Raw genomic sequence first — 25,348 nt, 5'->3', positions numbered from 1 at the left:
TAGATTGGGATTTGAATAGTTTTTTTATGAGATTTGAGTTTGTAAAACAATGTGAGAATGTATGAGTCAGTACAAGTTTATCCGAATTGGGTGGTATGTAGTTTATATTTTCAACTCATGATGGCATTATTTACTCATTCTACATGGTTCTGCCTTTCTTGTAATTTATCAACATTCATTATGTAGGGGTTAGACTCTCCATGTTATGAATCTAATCACAAAGTTGTGTATGGTGATCCCCAAAACATGTTACTACAGTATCAACTTATTGTACTACGAATTGAGACACAATATGCATTATGTGATGTAAGGTTGAGCCCCTAGTTGACAGCAATATAGAGTATTAACTTAGATACAGCATCTAAGTTTGAGTTACCGGCAATAAACGAAATAGCGGGCTTTATTTAATACATTAAATAGCTTTTAAAGCTATTCAAAGATGGCGCCCATGTTCGATACGCCATGAACACAATAGAAGGCCAACTGAAGTATAGTAGTCTCGCAGGAACGTAGTATCCTTACCCGAGATGGCAGAGAAGAACAGACGAAGGAGGCATTTACTCAGTTGCGTGACGATTGAAAAAAGATACAGAGGTAAACTTACTTTACGGGCTTCACATCAACAGTGCAGTTTTCTTGTTTCATTAAGAAAGATTAAAACCTGATACTCTGTTTCATTATTGCCGACAGAGGCTCCCCTGAAAACACGCTTACCAGCGAGTGATTGAGCGAACATTAAAACGATTCTGGATATAACGTATGTGGAGTGCTATCCTAAAGACAGGTAGGCAGTTCCACCTCAAATCACTAATTTTGTAGGCAATAAATAGTTTGAGCCATCCCCTAATTACACGTCCAATATATTTTGCAGGACAGTATCTACATAACTTCCCCGGAAGTCGGGAACCCATTGTTTATCCACTACTGACCCGGACAATTTAATTACTGTCACTGGTTTTAGGTAAGCATGATGTTGGTTTCCTTTAACTAGGAACATGATATACTGAATTTCGTATGGCGACAGGGGGACCCAGCGCTATGATATGGCGCCTGCTCCCCCTGACCACACCATGTATTATATTCGTCTGACACTGATATACATATATTTTTCAGTGATTACCCAATCCATCTGAATATAAATATTCGGACTACACTCCACATCCAACACAAATGTTAGTGCCATATAGTACCCTAATGTTTCTCAGTATTTGAATTTATGTATATGAATCTCCGAATACTCATTGTATTTTTCTCTATAATTAATTTCAGGAGAAATAGAAAGAACAGTCACCCAATATTTAAAACCTGAAGAAGGGCGTTAAACGCCCGAAACGCGTAGTTAAGAAGAGGGGACCACGGTTATACTAACATTGAACAATTTGTGTCAACTCAAATATTGGGACTCATTTATGAATATTATGACAAATGTGTATTTCTATTGAAAGTGTTATGTACATACAAGTGCATGTTTATTATTCTTTGGAAAGAAATTATTTGTGTTTATAAGATTTGATTGAATCTGTGGAACTAATGGAACTCGTGTATGATGTGGAACAATACACGGATATGATTTACATAAATAGAAAAATTGAAAGTTTACATGGTTTGAATCATTGAAGGAACGAAAATATTTTTGACATTGAAACAAAACAGTGTAATTTATTTGCCGGTTGCTGTGCCCCAGTTTATTCACCGTGATTGTGCAGTGAATCTTCCCAGTACCCTTTATCTCACAGCCCACCTGGTTCACTACCCTGCCAGGTACTGTGACTGTGAAAGATGGCTTGGATGACTTTTCACAGAAGGGTGCAGGTCCCAGACCCAGAAGATTTTCTCTCCTCTGTTGCATACCTAGTTTACTTTCCTGCCAGGTACTGTGACTAGGAAGATGGCCTTGGAAGCAGTTTATTTGTTGCAGGTCTCAGATCCGTTCCTTGCAACCACTCCGCCCCTCGGTGCTCCCACCAACCTTCCTGGCTACCCGGATCTCCCTGGGCTTCTTACAGGCGAACTCCGGTTGTTTGTGGGCTTCTCTTCCCCACTCTGACTTTTCGTGGTCTCTCCACGAACCACTGCGTCCATTCTTCTGCCACTGGACAGTCCACTGGCAGATCTCTGCGCACACCAGCCCTCCTCGTTGGATGGTTGTCCTGCCCTCTCTGCACGGACCATGGTGGAGTTACCTGGGAGGCCTCTGCAGTCTTGGTGTCCCCCTTGCTCTAGCTACTTGCTTTTGAAGTTCCCGGTTCCTCCAGGAAGGCTCTGCCAGGTCGCAAAGTGCTTCTACCCTTTTAATCCTCTGCATGTACTTGTTTGCTTCGCATTTTCTGGACTGTTCACGTTGGTTCTGCAGAGCATTGCTCCACATCTCTTCCTCACCTTAGTGTTGATGTTTTTACTCAAATGGGTTTCTTGTGTTCTTTTTCGTCTCAGTTTCTGCATATGACTCACATAGGTCGTCCCTACTCTTTCTCGTCCAAGTACTTACTAGGGAGGTCAGGTCATCTACCCTACAGAGGTACATGGAAGTGTGTGGCTATATTGGACTCTGTGTAGGGTCAGAGGATGAGGGAGTGGGCATATGTCTTGTGGGTACCGTGTTGTTCCCAGACAGTTGTCCCTAGTCCCATGGGGGGGATTCCTCCCCATGAGATCCAGCCGCTGAGTACCACCCCCAGGGGGACTATCTGGTAGCGACCTCACCTCCCTGGCCTCACTGAAAGGTGCTCCCCCTAGGGGAGAAGGGACCGCATCCAAGGATTTGTCACAATGGGGTTTAAGTAAAATGTAACTTTGCTTTTTGGGATTATTTTTACAATTAACATTCTTTGGGCCCTACAACATTGATACTCGTAAAAAGTTCTTCACTGAAATCTACTCCTAGACATCCTTTTCATAGGTAAGGGGATATTCTAACATACATTTGAATTTACACGAAAATATATGTTGAGAAACTATGAAACTTGAAGACGGCAAGGTGAAAATGCCTGCTTTTTATCATGTCGATATCTTCTGTTCTCATTATGGCAGTGTTCCTTCAAAGTATCTGATTTCCTGTCTTCTCCAAGTGTGTGTGACTGATTCCTATAGTATCTTGTCATGTTAATCTGTGAATTTCCTTGTTGCCAAGAAGTAAAGTCTAGAAAAGTCATGGTGTCTACCTTCCCCCTCTTAACTACATTGCTTTATTTACCCCTTTGTTCTAGTGAACCACCCTGCAATTATTCAAATTGTGTGGTGCTTCCTGTGCAGTCTTATGTTTACTACCATTTTTGTTTTATCCCTGCAGCTTCTAACCTTCGATGAGGGAGGCGTGAGTGGACACAAGAACCATGTTTCCCTGTTCAGCGCTGTACGGTACTTTGCTTTTTGTTTTCTAGGATGTACATTTAATTTAAGTGAGCTTACCGGACTGGATTCAGATAAGTGTGTTTCTTTCTTTAAGAGTCGAACATAGGTGATCATTATTAAGGCTTTTGAAACGTGTACTGGTGGGTAACTACACATCATAAAAATAGTGGCTTGAAAATGCTAAGGTGTGTGTCTCACCCAGTCCTCCAAGACACAACCTGCAGTGGCTTTTACTGTTTACTGCTCGGTTCTGCAGATGACCGCATCTGTAACTGGCACCCATCCCAGAACATAACATCAATTCCCAAATCACAGATAAAATTTAAATCAAACTACTAACACTAAATCGACTAACAAGAATGCTGAAAATGTACATGTTTGCTACCCTCGAAACACAAGGTAGACAGCTAGAAAGGAAATGCTGCCTGTTTAAGATAGCCCAAGATGCTGCACTAATCAACCTCATACATGCTAGAGCCTACAAGCATGCCATACAGCAAAGGAAATTGACATATTTTCCCCAGAAAATACTTGTGGCCCCCAATAAGAAAAAGGAAGTTAACTCCTTCTCTAAAGAACTAGCTATTCAGGACTCTAATGAATATGCTAAAGTACCTACTGAATTGTATAAGGAACTAACTATTCAGTTGTTCCGTCAGGTCAGCAACATCAAGAAGACTGCTGGTCACTTGAATCAACAAAACCAACTAGGGAGCAGAATGTTCTTCGCCCAAGCCCACTGTGGTGGGTCAGAAGAAGGACTTGGACATGTATCTTTTATTTAGACTCAATCTTTATTTAAAGAAAAGATGACTTTCCCTGAGCTATGATGGTTCCCTGCCTAACCAAACTAACTAGGGTGCATGTCAGTTGTCAGTGAGTCCCAAAAGAAAGATCTGTCCAGTTCAAACTAACCTATCCTGACCCTGCCACTATAGAAATAACTAAGGCACAGGAAAATGACTCCCTTCTCCTGTGTACTGGTTTCTGCAACCGTTCACTTTGATAAAGTAGTCAAAGGTACTTCTTGGAGACTACTTTTATCAGATCATATAGTCCATCAGTGGGCTTTTACTACTTCTCACTCAAACGCTTGTTCTCCTTTCTTTCTCTATTATTAAACAAATTTAAGACACTCTCTTGACTAAATGTCCATTCTTTTTCTGTTTAAGGATGGCCAATATTGTTCCAATGATCTGCCTCATCCTTTCAACATTAATGCTTTACTGGTACTAGTATGAATACTCCTGTACTCATTCTCACTCTTTTGTCACGTTGGGTCCTTATTGTTTCTTTACATTGACTCCTTACTGAGACAAGAGTTTAACTCCCCAGTAATGATCTTCACCTTTCTCATACACTTGTTCCTCACTCAGACAAATGTGAATAGTCCAATAAAAAAATCCCCCTTCTTCCCCAAACTGGTTTAGTACTGGGATACATTTTTGGAACCCAGCAGTTGTTATTACTTCTTTGATATGATATGGCATTTATAACGCAGCTGTACACAAATGTTTTGAGGCGCGACAAGACAAGGAGGGGGAAACCAAGGGAGGACAAAGCAACAATCTTACTAGGCCTTGTGTCATTCAGATCGCGCAAGTGCGGGGAAGATGGAAGGGGACAGGTGGAGGGAAAGGGAGAAGTGCAGGTTAGTCAATAAGTGCAGCCATCAGGTTCCTCATAAGTGCAAAGAGAAGGGACAGTAGGGTTGCAGGAACAGACCCTTAAGTGCTGGGGGATCCTGGAGGCAGTGCAAGGGCAACTGGACATGCATGAGCCTGGGCCCGAGTTCAGAGGGTATCCAGGAGACCAGTGCGTGTAGCAGTCGGGTACATCAGCAGGGGAGAGGAAGAGAGAAAGCGGAAGCGAAAAGCAAGGTCTTGAGTTGCTTCCGGAACCAGAGGTGGTTCTGCTCAAGTTTGAGAGAGGCAGGTAGGCAGTTCCATAGTGAAGCCCCAGCCGAGGAGTGAGATCTGCCCCAACTCTCTGCTTGGAAACGCATCTGACCCTCAGTTGGAGGTGAATGAGCGGAGAGCTCAAGAAGGAAGATGTTGTGGAAGAGGAAGTTGGAGGTAGAGCAGTCCCAGGCCCCAGAAAGCCTTGTGGACAATGCAGAGGGTCTGGAACTTGATCCTTGCTGCCACGGGGAGCCTGTGAAGAACTGTCAGTGCTGGAGAGATATGATCCCTGGACTTGAGGCCAAAGACAAGTCTTGCAGTCCTGTTCTGGATACGTTGTAAAGGTTGAAGAGTAGAAGAAGACAGATTTAGAAAGAGCTTGTTGCAGTAGTCCAGCCTAGAGAGGACCAGAGCTCTGGAGACAGCGAGCTTCTGGGGGTAAGTTAAAAAAGGAAGAATACCTCTGAGGTGGTGCAGCTGATAGTTTGACTTCTTAGAGATGTCTGAAATGTGAGGAGAGGGTGGAGTCGAAAATTATACAAAGGTTGTTAGCCTCACAGGAAGGAGCAGGAAGAGGGCCCAGAGTGGGTGGCCAGAGAGAGAGAGAGAGAGAGGAAAGGAAGGAGCAGGTGTCCCAATAAGGAGCAGAGGTGGCTGAAGGGAGCCTGAAAGAGAGCTGGGTGTCATCCGTATAACACTGAAAATTGTAGCAGAAAGTATTGATGCAATGGGCAAGAAGTGCTAGGTATTGGTTGAACAGCCAGGGAGAGAGGTTAGACCCCGGGGAACACCACAAGTAGAGAGAGAGAGATGGAAGAGAGAGGAAAGACCCCAGTTGGACCTGAGAGGGTCGGCCTGTGAGAAAGGAGGTCAACCAGGCCAGGCTCTGATGTGATACCCAGGTTCTCACTGAGTCATTTGAGCAGGATGGCATGGTTGACCATGTCAAAAGCAGAGGATAGATCGAGGAGAATGAGGACAGAAGGGATATTAGAGTCAAGATTGTAGAGCAGGTCTTCACGGATGTTCAGGAGAGCAGTTTCTTTGCTTCTGGCAGCTCTGAACCCAGAATAGTGGTCGTGGAGGCAATCAACAGATTCAGTATGCAGATTAAGCTGGGAGATGGCCAGCGTTTCCAAGGGTTTACCCAGGAGAGGAGTGATGGAGATAGGGCGATAGTTAGGAGAGGAAGGATCTCACTCTAGTGCCTCACTGAGACGAATATGTATATACTGCGAACGATTCTCACTCTTTCTCCACACTGGTTCTTCACTGGGATGAATAGGAATGATCTTGTGGTGATTCTCACTCTTCTTATGTACGTGTTCCTTACTCGGACGAGCATGAGTAACCCAGTAATGATTCTCACTCTTGATGTATACTTGTTCCTTACTGGGATGAATAGAATTCTGGCCTTCATTATTGTTGGTATCCCTTACGGGTCTCCCGTCTTCCCCTTTACCTTTTGCTCTTGGGGTTTGCGTCACCGGGCCTAAGTTCAGGATGGGATGTTCTTCTCCATTGGTCAAGTTGGCCCCTTGGTGTCCTTCTTTCCTTCACTGTCCATGCCTCGCGTTGCAGTTCGTTAAGTGGTCTTGGCATTGTTTTCTGACTTTTCCGTCCACCGACTGTCGTTTAGGCCCTCACTTCTGGTTAACTTGCCCATGCTGAACTTCAGTCTTCCAACTTCTCTGGCTTCGCTTTTCCTCCAGGTTCGGGTTACACGCCAGTTTACTTCCAGCCTTGAAAACTGTGCATCCCTCTATTAGCTTCACTCACACAGCTGATTTCCATCTCCCATGTGCAACGTCAAGGTCCTTCTTTGTTCTGTTAGTTATTGGTATTACTCCAATTGTTTTCTTCGTCTCAGTACCATTGAAGTTGTGTTTTTCCAGGTTTTCGCATAGATTATATCCGGCAATAACAAATATCGTCTTGTTCTGCATGTCTTCTTCCGGTAGTTGTGGTTACCACTGGATTGTGAGTAAGTAACTTAGGGAGTTCCTCTTTGGAACGGGATTCCTAGTCCCCAGGGGGTGGGGGGAGTCTCTCCCGGTGAGGTCCCACTTGCCTCTACACGTAGGGAGGGCTTCGCGTAGCAGCCTCACCTCCCTACCCTCACAGCTCCCCCCTTGGGAGAAGTGACTGAATCCCACGATATGACACACCACCCTTGTGGGAAATGCTCTCCCCATGGACATAAAGAATAAACTAAACCCAAGAAAAGCTTCAACCCTAGTGAAGAATGCCCTCTGCAATTCCACAGTTGCTGTATCCCACGTCTCCCAATGGATCATCACCTCTCCTAAATGGCATCAGCAATCCCCTCAGACCATTGAGATTTGCCTCCCAGGAATTTACCCTGCAGTTGTGGTGATAGGGAAATGTATTCCATTTTTTCTCACCCTAGCACTCTGAAGTGATTATTTTTTACATGTAGTGCCTCTACAAATGAAATTATTGAATCAGTGCTCCTAGTAACTGGGAGCAGTCACTTAAACCCACTCTGTCAGCCTTTTTCAGATAACTATTCCTCTAATATTCTGAGTATGTAGCAGTGCTGTTCAGTATCTGAAATGGTGTGGAAGGAGTGTGACCTAGATCTAGATCTGTACATAAGCAAAATCACATCGAAAATTAGAGATTGAAATATGACATTAAGGCTTTATATCTTTATGTTCATCGCCTGACTTATCCAACATCCATTACTTATCGCAGTGAGGCTCACAAAAAATAGTGAAGTTCTTACCTGTCTTTTCTTACATTCATGGATGATCAGTGTTGCCTAATGCCGCAGTGTATCCAGTGATGCAATCCTTCCCCCAGTGCCTGGCCCCAATGATGGTCCAAGCACACTTACCCTCACCTTGAAATCATCATGTGGAGCCACAATGTAAGAAAATAGCACACAACCCTGTTGTGTCTCAGAGTGGAATATATCAATGCTTACTATTAGAGAATAAATTCTCGGTTTTGGTGGGTATACAACATAATGTTCTACTCTACTGAAGGAGAGGGAGAGAAATGAGTAACAGGCTTATGGCATAGGCTGCAGGGGAAAAGTCTGAATGTGTAATGCTGTCCACTCCCCATATGTTATGAGTGAGTACCCATGGGGTTTATTGCGACATAGAAATGTATAAAACATAGGGGATCTAATACAGTGGGGGTGCAGGGGGCAGTGAGATGGTCCAGTGGAGGGAAGTAGGGGGAGAGTTACTCTCAGAAGGATTCAAAAGGAAATGTCCTTCAGTTCTATCAAAGAAGGGCTCTTTGGTGTTAGGACCAAACATCTGTAGTGTAAGGCCATTTATAATTTCTCCTACATAGTAAACCTGTTGATTACATGCAGAATAGGACGGATACCCTTGGTGTTTTTTTTTTTACTGCAAATATACCTGTATCCTATTTGAAACTGGTAGAGCTTGCTATTGCGTCCCTTTAAGAGAATCTGTACTACTGTTTGGTTTCAGACTTTTCACAGGATCCGACATAAGCTCCGGACTGGGCTGTAGACTTAACATTTCTAGGATCCGCTCTGTGGGAAGTCAGTACTGTCAGAAATAATAGTTATAATCAGATCAACATTGAATGGACCTGCCATTGCCTGCTATTGAACCTTTGGATGCTTTGCTCTCTCACTTGAGTATTGCCACCACAAGCATTTATAGAATGCTCTTAAGATGATGTCCGAGAGCTGTCTGGTGGTCATTGTTAAGATTTTGCTCAACAGTGCAGTTGCGGCTCATTATCTATATTGTAACTCTTGTATCTCTTTTTGGTATGTTTTTCCGCTTAATATTTTTATTGGGAAAACAGAATACAGCCCACAAATAAAAGGAACACAACTATGTAAAAGGTCCAATAACTGCTGTAACCCCCTTAAACTTTTTTTTTTTGTTTTTTATAATTTCTGTTTATTAATTTTCACAAATCCAGCGAATCATTAAAACAAGAAAATAACCTAGACCCCCCCTAATCCCCTCCCCCTTTTCCCGGTTGTAGCACCTAGATAAGAACAACCCTCAAACTCAAATCAGCCAATCCGCCCTAGCAGCTGTAGATGTCTAACAGTTTTAGTCTTTGCGGGCACCATTGCTCCTTGAAATCGCCTTTCAAATAGTCCAAAGTCTCACCCCATTCCTCTGCAAAGTTCTCCAGCTTCCCCTCAACCGCATAAGTGGCCCACTCCAAGGAAACAATGTCCCACATCTTCCTGAGCCAATCGCTCTCCGTAGGGATCCTCGGGCTCTTCCAGTTCTGCGCGATTAACCCCATTGCTGCCAAAACATAAACAAGGTGCGCCTTGGGGGTTCTCGCCCCTCCTCCCCCCTCCTCTACCCCATTCATTCCCAATAGCATCTCTCTGGGGCTCAGGGGCTCCCCTAACTCTTGAGTCTGAGTTAGAGCACCTGCAATTTCACGCCAAAAGGGTCTAATAAGTGGGCAATCCCACCAGATATGCGTCGCCGTGCCCATCTCCCCGCAGCCCCTCCAGCAATCACTTGAGTTAGTGGGGTACATCGCGTGTAGTTTGGCTGGAGTGTAGTGCCAATCAAAAATGTACTTATACCAGGCTTCCTGTAATCGGGGTGCTCTAATCAATTTCGGGACCAACCTCCATAGTCTCTCCCAATCTCTTATCTCCATCCCCACCCCCATCTGATGCTCCCAAACCTTCATATACGGCCACCTGACCGCCGGGCCCACGCCCTCCAGAAGTTTATACAGATCTGATATCAAGCCCCTGGTACCATCATGGGTCAAGAGGAATCGTTCAAAATGTGTGAGCTCCCTCGTGGCCCCTTTCCTCATCTCAGTCGACATTACCCAATGTCTTAGTTGAAAATATCTATGTCCCTCCCCCTCACCTACTCCAAACACCTGCTTGCATTCCCTGAATGTTTTAACCGTGCTATTGCTAAACATGTCCCTCAAGGTCTTACAGCCACCATCATCCCACGCTCGAAATGCCCCTCTCTCCAATCCCGGCGTGAAGTCTCCATTATCAAAAACGGGGGTAAAAGGGGAAGGAAAAGATGAAACCCCCCCGGCTCTCCACCACCCTGTCCCAAGCGGCCACCACTCCCTTTGTTATGTCGCTCCTATAAATGTGCGACGGCCGCAATTTCCGCGGAAGCCATAGAACTTCCCCCAAGTGGTGCCGCGCGACAGCCCTATCCATTTGTACCCAATGCTTTACATTAGTGTCTCCGAACCATTCCCTAAATACCCGGAGGAGTGCAGCGTCATGATACCGCCGGAAATCCGGCAGCCCAAGGCCCCCTCGATCCCTGGACGGCTTCTTCCCCTCCCATATGAAGTCCCTAACCACCTGGTCAAGTTCCCTGAAAAAGCGCTGCGGTATCGCCAAAGGGATCGCTTGAAAAAGATACAAAATACGAGGCAGAATCACCATCTTAACTGCTTCCCTCCTCCCTAGCCAGGAGATCCTAAGGGCACCCCTTCGCCTTAAATCTCTCTTGATATCTTTAAACTAAGGGGGATAGTTCGCGCTATACCACCCGGCCAATGAGGGGGTAATCCAAACCCCCAAATACCTAATCCCACCTGGGCTCCACCGAAATGGGGAGACCTCCCTAAGTATCTGTGCCTCCCTCTCTTCTAAAGATAGATTCATCAATTCGGATTTTTGCAGATTGATGCGCAATCCCGATGCCTCCCCAAATTCGGTCAATAGTTCCACACACGCCTTAATAGACTCCTGCAGCCGCGTCAACATGAGCAGCATATCATCTGCAAAAGCTGCCACTTTATGTTGGCCCCCCCCTAACGGTACGCCCCAGATACGATTGGATTCTCTTATGGCCAATAATAGGGGTTCCAGGTAAATCGCATAGAGCAAGGGGGATAGGGGACAGCCCTGTTTCGTACCTCTTTTAAGCCCAATTGGGTTAGAGGTTTCCCCATTAACCAGGATCCGTGACCTAGGGTTCCTGTAATTCGCCTCGACCATGCTGATGAAACCTGGCCCTAGCCCCATCCGCTCCATCACCTGGAATAAGAACGACCACTCCACCCAATCGAACGCTTTTTCCGCGTCCAGCGCTAAAAGAATCGCCGGAGTGGTCGTCTTCCGTGCCTTCTCAACAATGTGGGCCACCCTTCGAATATTATCAGCTGTCTGCCTCCCTACCACAAAGCCCGACTGGTCCTGATGAATCAACGTTGGAAGGTACCTCTCCAGCCTCTTCGCCAGAATTTTGGTATGTATTTTTGCCTCAGTTTTTATGAAGTCAATGGGGCAATAAGAGGTACACTCGTCGGGGTCTTTACCCGCCTTGTCTATAAGCGTTATCTTAGCCTCCTCCATCAATGGGGTGATACATCCCCTGGCTCTGAAGGAGTTGAATAGTTGCGTCAGATGCGGAACGAGGAGGTGAGAGAAGTGCTTCTAAAAGGCTGCTGGGTAGCCATCCGGGCTAGGGGCCTTACCTCGGGGGAGGGCTGATATAATTGCCCGCACCTCATCCTCTGATATAGCTCGGCTTAATTCTACCCCCTCTTCGTCAGAGAGCCGTGGGAGCGCAAGGCCCTCCAAAAACTTCCTCTTAGCGTCCCCTGACTGGTTCTGCGAGGAGTATAGATCCTTGTAAAATTCAGCTAGCCTCCCTTTAATCTCCTCTGTCTTGGTGAGTCTCGCCCCGTCCCTACTCCTCAAAGCCCCGATTACATTACGTTCCCTCTCACCCCTCAGTAAGCGCGCCAGGAGCGAATCAGCCCTGTTAGCTTTTGGATAATACTTCTGCCTAACCCTTAGCATGGCCGCCTCTGCCTTTTTATTCCTGAGGATCCCCAGTTGACCCTCGACCGCCCTATACTCCTTATACAATTTTTTAGAAGGGTTTTCCCCCACCCGCACCCTAGCGGCCTCCACCTCTTTTTCCAACTGCTCCTCTAGCCGCCGCATCTGCCTATGTCTCTCCGCCTGCAGGGCGATTAAATCTCCCCTCAACGTGGCCTTAAAAGCGTCCCATCTCACCTCCAGGCTCATGTCCAGATCACTGTTCTGATCAAAATATTTGCGGATCCTCCCCTCTACCTCCCCACTCGTCACCTGGTCTCTCAGTAGCGCCTCCGGGAACTTCCACCTCCACAGCCCCGGCCTTCTACTCCCCAACCGTAGCCGCATTTGGACTACCATATGGTCCGCTATCCCCACAGGGCCTATCTCTATGGAGTCAACCCCCCCGATCAAGCTCGCAGACACCCAGATATAGTCGATTCTGGACTGGGACCTGTGAACATCCGAGAGAAACGTAAACCCCTCCTCCTCCCCCTTAACACACTCCACACGTCTCGCAAGCCCGCTTCCTCCCACCGTTCCTTCAATTTAGGCGAGGCAACCGCACCCCCTCCCTCTCCCCTCAGCTGCAAACGATCCCTCCTTCCGTCCCATGCCAGATTCAAGTCCCCCATCAATATTATCTGTCCTGATGGTGTCAGCAACCCGAAAATCTAACCCCCTTCCAAATGCCAGCGCCACCCCACCTTTCTTGGAGGGGCCTGATGCGAAAAGAATTAGCGGGAATCCCTTCAAATTCAGCCTGTGTTGATCCTTCCGCAGCAAATGGTTCTCTTGCAGAGCCAGAACATCTGGTTTGTGAGAACCGATGAATTGCTCCAATTTGGACCGCTTAAGTGGGGAGTTTAGACCCCGTACATTATGTGTCATCCATTTGAACCCCATTCTGGTAACCAGATTGCTCCTCGGAGACCCCCCTCCCACACCCCTCCAGGTCCACCCTCTTAACTCAACTCCTCACCAGCAAGATGTGGGGAGGGCCCTTGCCCTTCTTTATTTCCAGCCTCTTTCCCCGTCAAGCCTAGGACTGACGCCTTCTCAGTTGGTGCTACAACCCCGTCCCAAACCCACCCCCCGCCCACCCCTCCACCACTCCATAACCCCAACTTAGAGTGTAAGCAACACCCCCCTTCCCCACCCAACTTAACATAACTCCCCCAAACCGCTATTTTCACCTCCTCCTCTTATTACCCCCCCGGGCCACCTAGCCCTTATTGACCCCAATATGTTGTCCTCCCTGACTCCGAGCTCCCATGTCAACCTTAAAGGTCCACCACCCCTTATTCAACTAGAGTAACGATTATACTTGAGCCCTTCCACGCAGGACCCCCTACCCTCCCCCTGCATGCCGCCATTCTCCCTCCGCCCCCTCCGATTTTTATCCGCCACTGTGGACCACTCCCAGGGCCTCTCCCGCTGCCTGCTCCCCATACCTCCCCCCTCCCTGCTCGAAGAGCCCTCCTCCAAATCCAACCGCAACAAGTCGGCTCCCTCCTGAGCTGATGTTATGCGCTTCAAAGAGCCTTCCCAATCAAAAACCAAACCAAAAGGAAATGTCCACCTGTACCGTATCCCCCGTTCAAGTAGGGCCTTCAACACTGGCGCCATCTTCCTTCTTTTTATCAGAGTCGCATTAGCCAAATCCTGAAAAAGAGCTATCTTCTGGCCTCTAAACAAAATCGGTTCCTTCTTCCTCGCAGCAAAGAGCACTGCCTCCTTCTGAGCGTACCTAGAGAAGACAGCAAGCACATCCCGCGGCCTTGAGGTAGGTCCCTTAGCGAGTCGCCCAACTCTGTGGACCCGGTCCAATTCGATATCACCTGGGGACACCTCACCAAGGATGTCCGCAAACACCCCCTGCAATTCCTGTTTCAAGTCCTTGTCCAAGACGGATTCCGGCAGCTGCCTCACCCTTATGTTAATCCTCCGAGATCTGTTTTCAACGTCCTCCATCTGTATCTCCAGGTTCCGGGTCGCTATGTCCAGGCGCTCCAACGCCTCACTATTAGCTGTAGTCTCCTTCTCGACCTCCTGCAGACCCCTCTCCAGGAGATCCGTCCTGTCACCTAGCTGCTTCATTTCCCGCTTGATCTCCCCCAGCGCTTCATTCAGATCAGTGCGCAGTAGCTGAAACTGGTCTTGAAAGGTCTTGGTCAAGTTGGCGTGGAGCATCTGAATTTCCCCCATGAGGTCTTGGCCAAGCATCTGGGACCGCTCCTGCGGTCTCTCTGTCGCAATACTCCTCACCAAACCCTCACTGCTGTTCCCAGTGCTGTCCCTCATGTCCTGCGGAAGCCTCAGAGAGTGGAGTGTACTCTGAGAGTCCCTTGAGGGTTGCTGCGCCCTTCCACTCTTTCCCTTAGAGCGAGTAGCCATCAACAGGAACCTGAGTCGGCTGTAGGTGGTCCAGCCACGGGTTGACAACGGGGCATACAGCGAAATGTCCTCAAGTTGGAGGGAAAGGGGGTGGTCGGCAGTGGTAAGAAGTCCAATAGGGTGTCCTGTCACCAATTCCAGACCACCTGGCCCCCCCGAACCTTCAGCCAGCCCCCAGCCTGCCCCCCGCGGGCCGGCTCTATTCTCCAATACTGTTCACCACAGACCAATGGGGGGAAGGAGGTCAGCAAACACCTTCCCAATTCACCCTTAAAAGTCCCACTTAATCCGGGCCCGCGCCGGACCTGCCCCCTCCGGGCTGCGCAATTTCTTGGGTGGGCAACAAAAACCTTGCAGCCCCTGCACTTCTCCCCTTTCCACCAAACTCACCGTGGTGCAGTGCTCCACCACGCCGCGACTCCAGGATATGGCCCACGACAGCTCCCCAGTTGGTCCTGCACCCCTGTATCCTTCGGGGCCTCGCCAATCACAATGAGTATTTCCTCCACAGGGACATGGCCCACAGTCCAGACAGCCGCTCCTACCAGGGCCCCCGTGTCCTCAGGGTCCACTTCTCCCGCGCCGGATTCCTCCGCCTCCCGGCCTCAAACACGGCCTCCAGCTGCACCTCGGGGGGCACCTCTCTCCCTGGTCCGTAGCCTCGACGCAGCGCTCCTTGCAGGCGGCTGTGCACTATGCCGCCGGGCATTCTTATCAGTCTCCACGCTGCTCTGTCAGCGCCGGGACTTCGCTCACGCCGCCCGCGGCCAGCCCCGACTCCAAGGGGGGCAGTCCTGCTCCTCTTCCCGCCACCGGGCGCGGGTCACAGGGGACGACCTCCCCGCTCTCACGCCGCACAGCCCCCGCCTGCACAGCAGTTTCCAACGGCTGCGCTCCTCCTCCTCTCCCCAGCTCCGACTCCGAGGGGGCCGCCCGACTCCTCTCTCTGCTGCCGGGGCGCGAGCCGCAGGGGACGACCTCCCCGCTCGATTGCCTGCACTAAGGGCTCCAGGGGCGACGTTCCCCCTTTTCTTTGCGTTCCCCAGGCCCCCCGGTGGGTGTGCAGAATGCAGCCCCGATCCACAGGCCAAAGGAGTGCCACGGGGTGGTGGACCGCCGCACTTCCACTCGTAGCCCGGGAGAGCTCGGCCGACAAAGCTACTCCATACCCGCCGCCATCTTGGAATTCCTTAAACTTTTAAATGTATTTCTTAAATCAAAATAAGTCCTCCTAGTGACCATTGAATTGTTGCCCCAATACTTAAAAAGGCGCAGGCGATGTGATGACTGGCAAAAGATCGGGGATCAAACCACCTTACTCCCCTCCAACTCAGAATGAAATATGTAGTCAGCCACAACAACTCATTCGAATGGATTGTGTCCTCCCACGTATTCCTCATCTTAGATATCTTGTCTCTCAGCTTTGCTGCTTTGGAATTTTTTTTTTCACCAGAGGGCGCTGTGCTCGAAGCAGCAGAGTTGTAGTCCCTCGTGGGCCGCGGTCGAGCGCCAACGTCATCTGCAGTATAAAGGACTCAGCCGCGCACGTTAGTACAGTTCTGTTTTTCCGGAACTGCTTCGTGTCACAAAACGGCGCATCCGTTTTTCGACAAAATGTCCTTGTCATCGACTCCAACCACACCCAAGAACAGGGTCAGAACAAGAAAGCGAGTCACGCCCTCCAGAAAGCAAAACGTTCCCTAGAAATGCACCCAGCAGACAAGGTGGCCAGAGCACTAACATACATCAAGCAATTCTACTATGTGTACAGCAACAAAGCAAACCGCCTCCTGGTCCACAAATTGAAAAAGCTGCACTCGAGGAACTCCATCTAATGCCTCCAAGACGCGCAAGGAACACCGCACTACGCCAACCCAGAGAAGATGGACATCATGACGGCACACCACAGAGCAATCATGTCGGGTTCCCCCACGGAAGCAGAAGCACATTCAAGATACCTAGCTGGGGTACAGTCGGGCGACCCACACCCACAACTGGCAGCCCTTGAAGCCCCGATCTCGTCAGAAGAAGTGAGTGAGGTTATAGCAAAATTGAAAAACTCAACGCCTGGCCCGGATGGGCTCACAGCCCCATTTTATAAAAAGTTCTCATTCATACTCGCCCCCCCAACTGGCAATCCTTTTCAACTCCTTCCACTTGTCAGGGACAACCACCCCCTTGATGCAAGAGTCGCTAACGGTGCTGCTTTTAAAACCTGGCAGGGACCGGTGCCTTTGTGCCTCGTACAGACCCATTACACTCCTGAATTATGACGCTAAAATCTTCGCCAAAATTCTAGCTAACAGACTGGCCCCCTACTCCCGGACATCATACACCCGGTTCATCCCCGGCCGCCGCACCCACGACAACATAAGAAGAACTATAAACGTTATCGAATCAGCCAGCAGGAAGGGTCAGGAGTTGATGGTGCTCTCGATAGACGCTCATAAAGCTTTTGACATGCTTGACTGGGGCTATATACAAAAATCATTAAAGCACTGTGGATTCGGCCCTAATTTCATAAAATGGACACTAGCTAACTACCAGCATCCATCCACCAGACTGAGAATCAATGGAACCAAATCCGACACAATTCACATCGCAAGAGGCACAATGCAAGGATGTCCCCTCTCCCTATTGATGTTTGCCCTCTCCATGGAGCCTTTCGCAAGCAGGGTACGGCAAAACGCAGCAATCCAAGGCCTGACAATCAAATCCCAAATATACAAAGCCGCCTTATATGCCGACGATGTCCTCTTATCATTAACCAATCACAGGGAATCTATGAAAGCTCTGTGGACGGAACTGAAAGAATTTGGGGAAGCATCAGGGTTCAAGGTCAACCGGTCTAAGTCATCGGCGCTGGGCATCAACCTCCCCCGGCCTCTGACCACAGACCTGGAAAATGAATATCGCATACCCTGGGCGGAAAAGTACCTATCATACCTAGGGGTCCAGCTGCCAAGCACACCCCACAGACTATACAAAGCTAACTTCCCGCCGCTGTTTAAAGAACTCAAGAGCAATCTACTACGCTGGCAGAAACAGGAGATCTCCTGGTTCGGAAGTATTACGGCTCTGAAAATGAACCTCATTCCAAGATTGCTATACCATTGCACAGCCCTACCAACTGCTATCCCGAAGCAAGCGACACAGAAACTACAAAGGAGCATCATGAGATACATCTGGGAAGGAAAACAACCACACATTCCAAGGAAACTCATGCTGTGTGGTCGGGCGGTGGGGGGACTGGGAGCACCGGACGTTGCCAGATATATCCTAGCTGCCCAGCTCGCGCATGCATTCGCCTGGCCTCCTGCCTCGCCTAAGCCCCGTTGGCTGGAGCTGAAGCTACTCCTCACTGATGAGCCCCAACAAGGGCGAAACATGTTTGGGGATGCTTGTGGTCTCGTGCAGAAGGGATGTGGCCTAGCAGTTCGGGTTGGACTGCCCCTTTTGGGGTGGGGCCAAGCCTGATTTGCATATGGTCTTTCCCTTCTGTAATGGCTTGGCAGGCAAAGAACGGTGGTCTGGAGGGTTGCCCAGAGCATTGCCAGTGGTTAAGATTAAGTCTAAACCTTCCAGCCATCACCTCTTTGTTTTTGGAGCTGGAGGAGGTTTGGAGTCCAGTACTGATAAACGCACTACCACATATGAAAGGCTCCATTGTCCGGGCAGACAGGGGGCCTCTTTCAGCAACCAAAAACACGGTGGCGAACTGGAAGAAGGCGGCGCGGCTATGGAGAGTCCCCAGCACAACAGGCCCACTCACCCTGATCTGGGCGAATTTGGAATTTTCACCAGGCATCATCCCCAAGCATTTCTCGAAGTGGAGGGAGGGAGGACTGGAGAGAGTGCAGGACTTTTTCGAGGAGGGAAATCCCTTGGACTTCGAGGCCTGCAAGGCGAAATTCAAGGTTACTGAAAACGAGAGGTTCCGATACACCCAACTTCGACACTGGCTCTCCAGCAGGAGCATGAAAAACCTCGGAAGCAGAGACCTGACAGCCCTGGAGCAAACCCTCACATCCCCTCCCCCTAAAGGCAAGATTTCTACCCTCTACAAGATCCTAGATCGAACCGACCCGACCCGCAAGGAACCGTACATGCTCAAACGGGAGAGAGACATCAGGAGACCCATCGAACTGGAAGAATGGGACCAGATCTGGACAAGAGCAAATAGAAGCTCGAAATGTGTGTCCAATAAGGAGGGAGCATTCAAGGTATGCTACAGGTGGTACCGAACCCCAGAATCGCTCAACAAATGCAACCCGGCGATCCCACCGTCATGCTGGAGAGGGTGCCCAGACAAAGGCACACTATACCACCTGCTCTGGACATGCCCCAAGGCGACTCAATTTTGGAATGCAGTGCTAGCACAAATCAACACGGTCACGGGCCTGTCAATCCCTTGGGACCCAGGTATTGTACTACTAGGTGCAAGCGGTGAAGGCCAATTCCCTCGTTCAGGCCACAGAGCAGAACTTTGCTCCCACCTGCTGACTGCCACTAAGATCTCAGTGACAAGGCTCTGGAAAAACCCAGAGGGCCCATCCGTCCAAATGTGGTTGACTAAATGCTGGGACATAATAGCGGCCGAAAAAATCACTGCAGTCAGGTTTGGGAACAGAGACAAATTCCTCCATACTTGGTCTCCCTTCCTGGACTACGCACAGACATACTCAGGCCTGGCCCGACAACCCCCCTCTCTACGGTGGTTGGACAAATATGATTGAAAGAAAATACGGAAGAGCTGTCGGGAAGACCCTCCTGGGGAGATCAACTCCCGCTAGCAAAAGCAGAGGCGAAACAGTGATGCCCCGGAACCGGAGGGGGCCTTCTCCCCTTACCCAACAGGATCTTGAAGCAGCATCAACTTCCAGGAGCCCTTAACCCGAAGCGGGACCTCGAGGAGGGCACCCCCACCAAATCAAGGCCTCCCCACGCAGTGACACCTTCCCCACTGACCTACAGTTATGGTTTATGTTTTATGTTTATTTCTTTGATATGTATTTTCAAGCGAGACAGTGCTGACTGAAGCACCCTCATTGCACAGGCCATAATGTATAACTTGCTTGTTGAAAAACCAATAAAAACATGTTTGGAAAAAAAAATGGCTAAAGTGTGGAAGAAAAATGTTGTTTACCGACCCCCATCATAATTGCCTTTGGTGTCTGAGCCCTGACCATTGGGTCGACAAATGTGGTTCCTGCCAGGCTCTTAAGGAACGGAAAGGTAAGCTGGCGGTGGGGGAGGAATCTTTTAAGTCTTCGAAAAGACAGAGAGATTCGGGAGGGTCGAGAGGAAAGTCTCAACACGGGTTGAGGAGATCGAGGTCTAAAAGTTGCTTGAGGAAATCCTCCTCTTCTTCGTCCAAAAAATTGAAGCAGCAACGACATAGGTCTTCTTCTTCCTCTTCCTCCTCGTCTGACAGAAGGGTCGTATCCTACCCTTCCAAGCACGATTCCCCTGAAAAATGGGAGGCCTTTGGGGCTTTGATGCTAAAGATTTTCGAGAATGCGGCCCAGACCCCCTCGAAAAAGCCACGTGAAGATCATGCCCCTGCCCACTCCAAAAGTGACAGAGGGAGATCAAAGACCAGGCACAAGAGATCTGACAAAAAGTCGATGGTATAATTGCGGGGAAAGTTCTCTGACACCTCACGAAAAATGAGTGAAACCACTGTCGGCCGTCACCGGGGTGACGGCCGACAAAATGGCGTCCACATCGAAGTCAAATATCGACTCGACGCAGCCTTCGTTGACCGCGTCGAAGCTGCCACCGAAGATGCCGTCGATACCTTCCGCGACGACATCGAAGCCTTCTTCAATAACGCTGAAGCCAGCGTCTATACTTTCGACGCCTTTACCAAGGCATACCTCAATTCCGATGCCAAAGTCAACGCCTTTGTCTAAGCCTAGGTCAATGCCACCCCCTTCATCACAGAAAATCTTCCATCCACAACCCACGCAAGAACTTTTCAGATCTATGTCCTCTATTTATGAGGAACAGTCCTATGAAGAGGATGTTACTTCAGCTGAAGTTAGATTTGGAACCAAGGAGGTTCCTGAGGAGTTGATAGACCCACACTCTAAGATGGCTGATCTTTATGATTGCCTTCAGACGGCCAGTGGCTTAGATACTTCCCCCGAAGTAGAGTTTGAGAGGCCAGATCCTGCAGATCATGCAGACCCTGGGTATAGAAACCTAATGGCAAGAGTAATTGACTTCATGGGATGGAAAACAGCTTCCCCAAGAATTGACCAGGACGATATGACAGACATCCTTAATGAGGGACCTCAAAGGGACCCTGTCCTCCCTTTCCATAAAGCACTGCAAAAAAGGGTGATGGCAACTTGGGATACCCGAGACTCTGGGCCTGCAGTAAATAAAAAGTTTGTGGGGAAGTACAGGCCATCCTCATCAGATCCTGTGTACCTGTCAAAGCATCCCTCACCAGAATGTTTGGTGGTACAAGCTGCAACCTCCACTAGACAATCTGCTTACCCTTCGATACCACCTGATAGGGATGATAAAAGAGTTGATGCTTGGATCCGGAAAGTATTCTCTTCGGGCAGCATGGCCCTTAAATCTACAAATGTAATTTGCACTCTGGCAAAGTTTACATACACCCTGTGGGACTTTATGACATCAGTGGCTGAACACATCTCGGAGGGCGAAGAACGGGATGGTTTCCTGGCTATAGCAAGGGATGGAAAGGAGGCTATGGAGGAATGCCTCCAGTCAGGATTGGACACTGCTGATAGTGTAAGCAGGTCCATGGCATCTAGCACGATCCTACGCAGATTTGCATGGCTGAGGAAATCTGGCTTTGCCCCTGACGTGCAATTCAGATTACTCAATATGCCCTTTTATGGCTTGAGGCTGTGCGGCAGCAAGGCGGACAAGATCTTGGAGCAGCTGCAGACCTCTAAAGCGGCAGCTGAATCACACACCGCCGCTAAGAGGCAGTCTCAGCAACACTCCTACGCAGGGTCATCTTCCAGGAGGAGCTTTCCTTTTAATTTCTACTCCTCTTTTGGAAGAGGGAAAGGACAGGCCAGTCAAAGAGGTCAACAGAGAAAACCCCCTCGTGGTGGAAGAGGGAAAGGTGCTAGATCAGCCCCAGCACCGGCTACTACCTCCTTTGTCACTGCTGCAGCCGCTGCAAAGCGACGCTGAGGTCTTAACCCACAAGACCCCGGTGGGAGGCAGGATCACTCGGTATCTGAACGAATGGCGAGGCATTAGTTCAGATGCCTGGGCGCTAGAGATAGTGACCCATGGATACTGCCTTCCTTTTCGACAAAGACCTCAAGATCATCCACCGGGAGCCAATTCTGTCATAATTCCAGACCCGCTCCTTGTGCAGGAGATTTCAGTCCTGCTAGAGAAAGGTGCAATAGAACATGTGCCTGTCGCGGAGAGGAACAAAGGTTGGCACTCTCCTTATTTTCTCATCCCCAACAAGGACGGAGGATTGAGACCCATCTTGGACTTAAGATTTGAACAAAGTCCTCAGGAAGGACAAGTTCAAGATGGTAACCATTTCTCAGATCCTTCAGGCTCTTCAATTTCAGGACTGGCTGGTTTCATTGGACCTTCAGGATGCTTACTTTCATGTGCCAATCCATCTCAAGCACAGAAAGTACCTGAGGTTTGTGGTTGGTGGTTCTCACTATCAGTTTCGAGTTCTGCCATTTGGGCTGGCCTCCGCCCTGAGGGTTTTCACCAAGCTGATGGCGGTAGTGGCAGCGAGTCTCAGGAGAGGGGGGATTCCCATCTACCCCTACCTGGATGATTGGCTAATCAGGGCACGTTCACCCGAACAAGTCCAAGGGCATCTGACCATGACCTGACACTTGCACAGACTGGGCTTCTCCCTCAATTACAAGAAGTCACAAATGATTCCATGCCAAAGACTCCAATTCATCGGAGCAGTCCAGGATACTTCCTCAGGGAAAGCCTCGCCTCCCGAGGAGAGAGCTCACCACATTCTGTAGATGGTAACAAGGTTTCAGAATGCCCAACATCTGCTGGCCTTTGACATCCTGCATTTTCCTGGTGCCAGATGCCAGATTGAGAATGAGATCCCTTCAATGGGCCCTCAGGACTCAATGGTCCCAATTTTCGGGGGATATGTCAGATCTTCTGCAAGTCCGGGCTGGAGTGGCTCAAGATCTTCTATGGAGGGCTTGCAAGGAAAATATCCTCAAGGGAGAACCTTTTTGGAAACCATAGCCGGAGATAACAGTAGTGACGGACGCCTCACTCACAGGGTGGGAAGCCCACACCAACGACCTGACAATCAGCGGTCATTGGCCTCCATCGGAGTCCAAACTACACATCAATCTTTTGGAGTTGAGGGCTATCAGACTAGCGCTGAAGGCCTTTCTGCCCTCTGTACGGGGAAAGAATGTCCTGATAATGACAGACAACATAGTGGCCATGTACAACCTCAACAAGAGAGGAGGCGTAGGGTCACTACCACTGTGCAGAGAGGCAATCCAGCTCTGGTTCTGGGGAATACAAGAAGGAATCTCTCTGTCGGCAGTTCACCTAGCCGGAGAGCAGAACACGGCGGCGGATGCTCTGAGTAGACAGAGCACAGTTTCTCACTAATGGGAACTAGCTCAGGAAGTCCTTCTAGAGATCTTTGCCCTTTGGGGAACCCCTCAGGTGGATCTGTTCACAACCAGTGTCAACCGGAAGTGCGATCAGTACTGCTCAAGGGAATTTCCCCCAAGAGGAGCTCTACGGAACGCGTTCGTAGTGGACTGGGAATTTCCACTCCTGTACGCGTTTCCTCCAGTCCCCATGATTTCTCATGTAATCAGGAGGTTGAGAAAGTTCAGGAAATCCATGATCTTAATTGCCTCAGATTGGGCCAAGAGAACATGGTACTCGGACCTTGTGGACATGTCCATCTGCCCTCCACTACGTCTTCCACAAAGAGAGGATATTCTCTCGCAAGAGGAAGGTCGGGTTCTCCATCCAGAGGTCAAGCACTCAGCCTTCATGCATGGTTTCTGAGAGGCTGAGATATAAGGATTTGGACCGCCTGGATGACGTAATGGAGATTTTGCTTTTGGCCAGAAGGCCAGCATCAAAATCCTTGTACCAGTGTTGTTGGAACAGTTCAGTAACTGGTGCAGGGATAAGAATGTGGACCCATTCTTATGTAATACTGCTACAGTACTTTCTTTCCTTTTACACTTGGCCAATTTGGGGCTCCAAGTTGGCACTAGAAAAAGATACTTGGCAGCGCTATCTATCTTCAAGTGCTCCTCGTAAGAGGTTTCTTATTTTAAAATGCCTTTAGTTACACAGTTTCTAAAAGGACTGACAAATGTGTACCCTCCAACTCCTTTTCAGGTTCCCATCTGGGATTTAAATTTAGTTTTAAAGCTTCTAATGTGTGCCCCTTTTGAGCCTTTACATTCTTGCTAGTTAAGGCTCCTCACTTTGAAAACAGTTTTGGTAGTAGCTATAACATCAGCCCACAGGGTGAGTGAGTTGCAGGCACTCTCTTGTAAGCCTCCTCACATCACCATAGGGACAAGGTCATTCTAAAGGTCAAACCATCCTTCTTACCTAAAATAGTCTCTGATTTCCACCTGTCACAGAAGATTACCTTTCCTTCTTTTTACCCTCCTCCACATGCAAGTAAAGAAGAGGAGAGATTGCACAGACTGGACCCAAAAAGGGCTCTCAGTTTCTATATTTCTAGACTGACAAATTTCAGACAATGTGACCAACTGTTTGCTGGATATACTGGACACAAATTGGGCCTTGGAGTGTCTAAGCAAACTCTATCCAGATGGACAATTCTAGCAATCTCGGAGTGCTACAAATTGGCTGGGAAGGAGTCTGCAGATGGGCTAAGGGCTCATTCAACCAGGGGCATGGAAACTTTCATGGCTCTTCAAAGAGGTGTTCCTGTGCAGGATATTTGTGTGACGGCCACCTGGTCAATGCACACTTTTGTGAAGCATTACTGCTTTGACTCTACATCATATCAAGGAGGCCTCTTTGCAAAAGCCGTCCTTCATTCAGTCAGTCCATGATGGAAATCTCTGGTACTCCCTTCTCCAAATTCTTACTGCTTTGGGAGCCTGTCTAAGATGAGGAATATGTGGGAGGACACAATCCATTCGAAGAACAAGTTATTTACCAACTGTAACGTTCTTTCCACTGGATGTTCCTCCCATGTATTCCTCATCGACCCTCCCAACCTACCCCTCTGTAATATTCAACGCCAGTTGCACTCGAACTTCCTTAAGAGCCAAAGGACTTTGAAAGCCTGATCAACTGATGCGACCATTAACACTGTAAAAACCGAACTGAGCTAACGGGTGCGGCTCGAGCCCTTTATACTGCGGATGACGTCGACGCTTGACGGCGGCCCTCGAGGGACTACGAATCTGCGGCTTCGAACACAGCGCCCTCTAGTGAAATTATTTTTTTGAAGCGTCAAAGCTGAGAGAGAAGATATCTAAGATGAGGAATACGTAGGAGGAACATCCAGTTGAAAGAACGTTACAGTTGGTAAGTAACTTGTTCTTCTGAATATGATACTTAATGGTCAAACAAAATAGCTGCTTTGTGCACGGCCTGCGGCTCACGTGATGGTGTTTTGGGGCAGATGAATATAATGCGGTCTTGGTCACTTAGATCTGTGTAGTCCATTTTAGGGAACCTGCCCTAGCTGATGATCTCAAAACTGAAACAAGGCAGATGGTGTGTTATGGTCTTGGGAAGTTATTAGCCATTGGGTCACCCTAAGTGTCTTTCACAAATAAATCTGTGTTGCCTTTAGTTCTTCCCTCTCTAGTAGGTATCAGACTGGCCATTTCTCTTCAGGAGGATGTGCTGAGTAAGGCCTTGAAGGCCT

At 48.7% G+C, this 25,348-nt stretch overlaps 1 protein-coding gene across 4 annotated transcripts in view; it reads left to right on the top strand.

Annotated features, from left to right (window-relative positions):
• Window positions 1-25,348, top strand: part of PIGL (phosphatidylinositol glycan anchor biosynthesis class L) — a 760,299-nt gene that overhangs the window by 571,778 nt on the left and 163,173 nt on the right. For all 4 annotated transcript variants that reach the window (XM_069615215.1, XM_069615214.1, XM_069615217.1 and 1 more), the window contains one exon: window positions 3,290-3,357. In XM_069615215.1, the coding sequence (XP_069471316.1) occupies window positions 3,290-3,357 (68 nt within the window). The remainder of the gene's footprint in view (window positions 1-3,289; window positions 3,358-25,348) is intronic.

This window comes from Ambystoma mexicanum, chromosome 9, assembly GCF_040938575.1.
Source record: "Ambystoma mexicanum isolate Mex_15411 chromosome 9, UKY_AmexF1_1, whole genome shotgun sequence".
In the NCBI taxonomy this organism is placed as follows: domain Eukaryota; kingdom Metazoa; phylum Chordata; class Amphibia; order Caudata; family Ambystomatidae; genus Ambystoma; species Ambystoma mexicanum.
This window is presented reverse-complemented; position numbering and strand designations above follow the sequence as displayed.